The 7,369-nt window shown below is 39.4% G+C and overlaps 1 protein-coding gene across 1 annotated transcript; it reads right to left on the bottom strand.

Annotated features, from left to right (window-relative positions):
* Nucleotides 1–899: 899 nt before the first annotated feature.
* LOC115378512 (cAMP-responsive element modulator-like) lies at nt 900–4,160 on the bottom strand. Its single transcript, XM_030078769.1, has 3 exons — nt 4,082–4,160; nt 2,582–2,726; nt 900–1,740 (listed from the first exon to the last, which is right to left on the bottom strand). Exons 1-3 carry the CDS (start codon nt 4,110–4,112, stop codon nt 1,596–1,598), a joined length of 321 nt encoding a protein of 106 aa, XP_029934629.1. The 5' UTR covers nt 4,113–4,160; the 3' UTR covers nt 900–1,595.
* Between the last annotated feature and the right edge of the window lie 3,209 nt (nt 4,161–7,369).

Below are 7,369 nucleotides of genomic sequence, written 5' to 3'. Positions count from 1 at the left end.
AGACTACACAAGGCATGTATTTTACTGTTATTAGCCCAATTATTAAGCTTGGCGGCATCTCAGCAAAACCACCAGGCCTTAAACTCCCTGCCATTACCAAGGAGCAATTCCTTCTTATTCCTGTCAGAATAAAGGGGTGTGGTAAGGCAATATTTTTTATGCTAGTTTGTGTGCTTTCATGTATCGAATAAAATGTGACACCAGGTGTAGGAATGAAACATTTGTAGCTGAAATATTTGAGACATCATAGAACACAGAGACTGAGAAAGCACTTTATTTAGACAAAAAAAAAAAAAAAAAAAAAAAAAAAAAACGTATCTGGGATGTGATTAGAAAAAGACACATCATAAATGAGAAGCAGGGAAAACAAATCACCAATAAACAACAACAACAACAAACAAACAAACAAAAAAAAAAACGTCTGATAAAGACAAGAAAATCCAAATTCTTTTTCATTTAAAATAACTGAATTAAAAATTTACAAAGTTACAGAGAGGACTTCTAAATTCTGCCAAATGTATGAAATGAAACAAATAGAACAATATCAAAATACCTGCCTGCAATGACAGAAGTTAGTAAGATCTCAGCATGCATGTTACTTGTGCTCTGTGGTGCTATATATACATTCTTTCATAAAGGCAGTAACAAATTACTTGTAAATTGTATGGACAGACTATTGAAAACACGTGAAAATGCAGAGTACACCAGTCTATCTGTCAAATAAATATTCATATCACAAGTTAAGAGGAATAATTTTAATAGAGATGCATACCGGATGCTGGCAGGTCTCTCAACCTTAAATTGTAGTAAAGACAGGTGACAAGTGCAGTAGGGGTTAATTCCATGCTGTATGGTAGCATTGGGACTGTGTAAGCTTTGTTAAAAATGGAATACAATAAAAATACACCTTGCTATGTGAGGCCCTGAGGCTCTGGTTCCCTTTGAACATTTGGCTTCTGGCAGCATTTTCCCTGATCAAACCTAAATCATGACAGCTGTATGGAAAGTTACTGGCCTGGGAAGATAGGCCGTCAAAAAAAGCTATCAACTGATACTGTCTTTAATGATACAGGAATGCTAAATACAGGCTAGTGATAGTGACATCAGTAGCGAGGGCGTTGTAGCATATCTATACACGGTGTATGAAGTCCTGCTCTGACTTCACACCATGCATGTCACGGAGGTGCAGTTCTTCCTTCAGTTTCTGATTCTCCTGCTCCAGAGCTACAACGCGTGCTTGCAGCCTCCTCACATACTCCTTGCTCCTCTGCCTGCATGCTTTGGCAGCCTGCCTGTACAAAGGGACAGAAGCTCCTCATGATATTCACTGGCAGCAATTCTGACCTAAAAAAAACACTGTTGGTTTTTCTGTTGGTGGCACATGGAGATTCAGAGCCAGAAACACTGACATCATCATGTAAACACAATTAACAGCAGGGACAAGGAGTGTTTTGTCTCTATGTGCGTGCATCTATGCATGCTATTTGTGTATGTGTTTGTGTGTTTGTCTGTATAAACAAAACTATTCTCCAAGGGACCCCATACAAGTGGTCTGTAATCCACACACTCTTCCAGTCCTCCTCAAATCATGGCAATTATTCAACTTTGTGTCTATAGATGTCTTTTAAGGCTCTAAGTTCTTCAATCAGAGTCTTGTTTTGATTTTCAAGTACAGCCACGCGGTTTTCAAGGCATTTGACATATTCCTTCTTCTTTCGCCGACACTCCCGGGCAGCCTCCCTGGAAGCAATTGCAGTCTCCATGAAAAACTCAACATCTCAACATCTTGGCTTTTCTCCCATACCAAATACAACAAAGACTATTCTCTATCACCTTAAATTCATTTGCACCAGAGAGAAAAAGAAATCCCCTTTTGTAACACATTGTTAGGTTTTTCCCATGGGTAGTATACTATGTTCAGATGAGGATGATTATGAAAATTGCTTGTGACACTTGATACCTTAGGCCTAGGACATAATAGAATCAACCAGAGGAGAAGACATCATGCAGTCAAAAAAGCAAAGAATCATTGATGAGTAACCCTTATAAAATCATCATGTTGGGCAAAGGGGGTTGTGCAAAAATGGAAAGAAAGATGTGCCTGTTGGCACCAGAGGAGACAAAAGGTTGTTCATAGCAAATTAGTAGTAAGCTGAAGCCCTTTCACAAACAGCAAGCAGAACATACAGTAAAAGCAGACAGCAATCGATCTTGCCTACCAGGAAACAACTACACTTATCCACAGAGGACAAGCCTATCCATGCACACAAATCCTTAGAGCTACAAATCATGTCAGACACTTCACTCTGAAATCCAATCACAGGCAACAGAGCAGATAGCAGGCAGACAACCTAAAAAATACCTACTAAGCACCATAGATAAAGGAGAATCATGCAGTGGAATGATGACTGTGTTGCAGAAAGAATTATTTCATGCAACGCCTGGCACCATCCTTGTTCATGTGTTAGCGTGTTGTTAGTATGATACACAGGACACTAGACAGGACAGATGTTTGGTGTTTCATGAGTGGGAGAGGGCGAGTGAATGCAGCAGAGTGTGAGCTTATTCTACATCTCTTTACCTGTTCTTCATCAGACGCAGCTCCCTCTTTCGCGAGGCGTCCTCAACTGGCTGCTGGGAGCTGTGGGCAGCATTGATCGTCACCCCCTGGGGGAGGCTGGAGCTGGGGTTACGCAGCTGGTAGGCAGACATGTCACCTGTGCTGCCTGGAGACACACAGGAGACGGCGTTGTTACTGTGGTACGAGGAGTGTTGGAGAGTGTCTGTGGTACTAAGGAAATTTTTCCAAACTGTTCCATAATTGGAAATAAGTGTTTGGCATTTTCACCTAGTTAAGTTGTGCATATGTAGTGTGTATTAATGACACATAAACTTATACAAGACAATGCAGAACTTTCAAATGGGGAATAATGTAAATTCACTATAATTAAATTAAACCATCATCATATATATGTACAAAGCATGACTGATCCAAGGTTTCATTGACCAGTAGTATCTCCTAATGTATAGGAAGTTGTACAATTCAAAACTAAATCAACAACAACAAACATTTGGCCATGTGGAGATTCCTGGAACAACAACGCATCAGCCAGGGTTCCTTGGCTCTGATGTGTATCTATTTTGGGGGATCTTTGACATGAAAGCATTTAAAACTGTGGACTAACACTGCACAGAGGGGTAATTACTGACACACAAACAACAGCATCAAGTCACAATTAATCAACAATGCCTGTGTGCTGAAAGAGAAAGAATACACATTGAGAGATAGTGCCATTCTTATCTAGTTCCCCTTCTGTTCAATGCTTGCTCAGTTAGAGGAACTAGCTACGCTGTGAATCATGCAATATACTGATGAATAATTCTGTGATGTGTTGCCATCGCAAGAGGAACTGCATATAATCACAGCATGACCAGCCACTGACGTCAATGTACATCTTATTCGCTGGTTAGCATTTACATGTCGCTGCTGGGGGCCGGTTCCAGGAAAAGCAGTGACGTCAGCCACTGCTGCTATGTGCTTTGAGTGGGCAGAGCACTGAAGCGTTACAGAGAGAGAGAGAGAGAGAGAGAGAGAGAGAGAGAGAGGGGGGAGAGAGAGAGAGAGAGAGAGAGAGATTGAGGAGACAAGCAGACAGTGAAAATATTTCTTATCGGAGTCAGCTTGTTGCAGGAGGCTGACTCTGGAGAATAATTCCACTGTTATATCAAGCATTTCTTTGCCAACTCAAAGTGTTATTTATGAGATTACTGAGCTTCTTAATGGTGGTTTGGGGTAAGCAATAAACATCAACAATGCTATATCTAAAAAATCTGGCTCATGATCAACAGGTTTTCTTTTCTTGTCTTTCTTTCTGTTGTTCTTTCTTTCTCTCTCTCTTTTTAAAATATCAGTTATGATAAATCAATTGTGAATTTCTCCAAAGACAGATATTTGACTGCATTCAGTGACTTAATATTAAAAATATTAAAAAGTTGTATGTGAATCATTCCTAAATGATTATTTCAGGTGAGCAACAATGTAAATAAGATCTGACAGAAAAAGGGATTATAGCAAACATACCTGATTCTGTCTCATCCCCAGTTACAGCCATATCTCCTCCCAGGTTTTCCAAGAGAAACTGCCCCCTTCAAGTCTATTCTCTGACTGAAATGTTGCCACAGCCGGCAGTGAGGCTATGTGTGCAATTTACAATTAGAGGCATTGACATCACTGTGACATCACTAGCCTCCTGATGTCAACAACATGGTTTGCTCTCTCCCCCGATACAGACCTATGAGTCAGGGACTCTGCTGTTTGTCTTTTGGCTGGGGAGGAATTTTTTTCATCCAAACTAGAGCAGAGCACTGAATAGTCTATGGCTTGCTGAACATGGACAGTTGGTATAGCCTTATGTATTCTGGAATGAAGCCCTACAAGCTCACAAAACCCTCTTTAACAACCAAATCTTTCCTTCTGTATGCCAGAAATAAAATTTGCAAACACATCCTATTATATTATGTTATTTTATTTTACTCCAAAAAGAGAGTATATTACTACAGTATTTGCATCAGAGACACTTATGATCCTCATTTCTTCCACCCTGTGTTAAAAGTTACTTTCTGCTCTCATGAAGAATGAAGCTGGTGGTAGAGTCTTTTTGTCAAAATTTTGCTAGTGGACAGGAGAGGAATATTTTGTTAGCTGGTATATTACTGGGAACAGGGAGACTCAGTTGTAATGTGGCCTATAGCTGGGTTAGTCTGTGAATGTAAATTTAGCCAGCGTCACAGCAAAATAAATCCTTCAGCCAGTTGATTGCATAGACAGTAATAAGAGAGTTGGCTCCCTCTGCTGGCATTACAGAGGTGAAGTGGAGGACTTGAGGTCTGCTCAGGCAATGTTATGACATCAAACCTTCGTTTCTTTTTTAGACCTCCAACATACCTTCTTAGCCATTTAAGGAAACCATGAGTTCAGAGCGACTCATTCACCCCTTTCATGATGAAATAGTCTTCCCAGTCTGGAAGTGATACTCTAATTTTTGCGATGGCTAGAGATACACAGCATTATAAGAAGATGAAAAAAAAGAATGAATAAAATACACAATATTATTTTTGATGGCCAAGTATAAATACCTCATTAATACTCCCTGATACAAAGTGCCAATAGAGTATCGATGCCAGTGGTGATTATATTGTCTAAACCAAAACTGTATAAAATAGCTATGATGAAGAAGAAGGATCTTGTAACAGACCTGTACACAGGTTTCTTTACCTTACTGTGTTTGGTTTCATTAGTTAAAGTTCTAAGTTTTGACCATGTGAACCAGCTGGTTTTACATTTAGTCTTGTGGACTTCTGAGCACATATAAAGATGATTTCATTCTCTTCTCTTTTATTTGATTGTGACTAGGGCTGCAACTATGGATTATTTTCATGGCTGATTAATCTATTGATTTTTTTTTTTTTTTGTTCAATTAATCAATAAGTCTATAAAAAGTTTAGAAAATAATGACATGCTAATTGGAAGTTAACAGAGGCCAAAGTGATGTCATTATATGGCTTCCTTAGTCTAACCAGCAAGGCAGTGACAAATCCAGAACACAAATGAATCAGGATTCCTAGTATTACCTGCCACTATCATGTCATTCACTGGCATATAATACTGCTGAGGACCATTTCCCATGCCCCTGCCACAGTACATGATGCCTTGTAGGGGATGTGATGTTGGTGCATTAAACATGGCCACGGATGGGACACTCTGCATCACCTCAGGCTGGATTTGCATGGGACCTCCTGAAGCGAATGCGACTGGAGGGGAAAAAAGGCCACAAAATAACAGATCAGGACTATATAATTACTAAAGCTGGTTGTAACAAATAATGTCTCTGTTCTCTCTTTATTTATCATTCTGTAATTAGCCTATGATAAGGGAATCAAAAAATTCAAATATAACTTGAAGTTCAAAATAATTAAATCTAGATCAGCTATTTTATGTTTTTATTATTGCATTATTTGTAGTAATAGTACTACTAGCAACAGTGGTAGTAGCAGTAGTAATTGTAGTGGTAGTAGCAGTGCTAGTAACAGTAGCACGAGTAGTAGTAATAGCAACAGTAATAATAGTAGTGATAGTAATGCTGGCAGTAGTAGCAGTAGCAAATGAGTTTTCACACAGGCTTACTGTACTGGTTTTGGCTGCTTTGGTAAACAGTTGTAGGAACAGAAGGCTCTGGTGAAAGGACACCACGTGACCAGGTTGACTGGTCCATCTCTTCTGTTCTCACTTTTTCAGTTTTGACAGGAACTGAGGCTGTTGTCGGTGGCATCTCACTCTCATTTGTACTATATGAATAGAGATCAGTATTAGAACATGTCCTGCACTCTGAATAAGAACTCTTACCCTCTGGAAGGCACTACAGAGTACAAAAGTGCAGATTGATAATGATGATGATGATGATGATGATGATGATACTAAGAGGAAGACCAACAGGAAGAAAATAAATCTCGTAATAAAACAGGGACACAAACAATAAACAAAGCTACACAAGGCAATGCAGAAGTGATGTCAGCCAGTCTGTTCTGAGTAATATACACTTAGTGCTACCTGGGGGAAAGCTCTGCCTTTGTGGACATGTTGGAAACAGGATCTGTGTCTGCGCAGCCAGTATCTGCTCGACGTACTATCAGCAACTGGAAGAGAATAAACCTCTCACTGGTGAAAAAATAGCATTCATTTCATCACTCAAAACTGAAGGTATAACCACGCCTTCTCTGTGATCTGTTGCTCAGCTTCTCCTCAGTATTTTCTGTGGTTTGTCCTGCTGAGGAAATAAGCAGAAGTGCCCGTATTCAAGTTGTCAGTGTGTCACAAATTGTATCCTTCTGTTAATTATTACGTAGCTGCGTCAACTGCAACTATTTCTTCCGAATGGCTCCCTCTACTGGACAAAATTCAATATTTTATCATACTCCTCTGCTGACATTTAAATAGCCTGGAACTTAGCTGTAGTTAGCTAACGTTAACCATCTCATCATTTCCATTGCCTGGTGAATCCAAAATCGATCCCGTACCATTAAAATAGCTAGCTGTTTTGTTTTGTTTTGTTTTTTATTTTATTTTATTTGTTGGTTTTGTTTTTTAGCGATAAATCAGTCTAATGGAGCTGATATCAAGTAAAAACCTATGCTAGACAAAATAATTGCTAAAACTCTCCTGACATGGAAGTACCGGCAGTAACTATGCTAACTTAGCAACTGACACCGTAAGTAGCTTGTAAACTCGGGTTCTCGTCGAGATACAGAGGTGCACTCACGTCAAATTATGTTTCCTCCGAGAATGGTTGATATTAAAATATTGAAATGTGCT

The sequence above is a fragment of the Myripristis murdjan genome, chromosome 20 (assembly GCF_902150065.1).
Source record: "Myripristis murdjan chromosome 20, fMyrMur1.1, whole genome shotgun sequence".
Lineage (NCBI taxonomy): Eukaryota > Metazoa > Chordata > Actinopteri > Holocentriformes > Holocentridae > Myripristis > Myripristis murdjan.
Note: the sequence above shows the minus strand (reverse complement) of the source record. Positions and strands in the feature narration are given on the sequence as shown.

Excerpts from the sequence above, each read along its gene's own strand:
- LOC115378512 (XM_030078769.1), bottom strand. The coding sequence starts at position 4,112 with ATGGCTGTAACTGGGGATGAGACAGAATCAG. Across the intron at positions 2,727-4,081 it reads TGGGGATGAGACAGAATCAG|GCAGCACAGGTGACATGTCT; the intron begins GTATGTTTGCTA and ends GTGTGTCTCCAG. Across the intron at positions 1,741-2,581 it reads CTGCGTCTGATGAAGAACAG|GGAGGCTGCCCGGGAGTGTC; the intron begins GTAAAGAGATGT and ends AATTGCTTCCAG.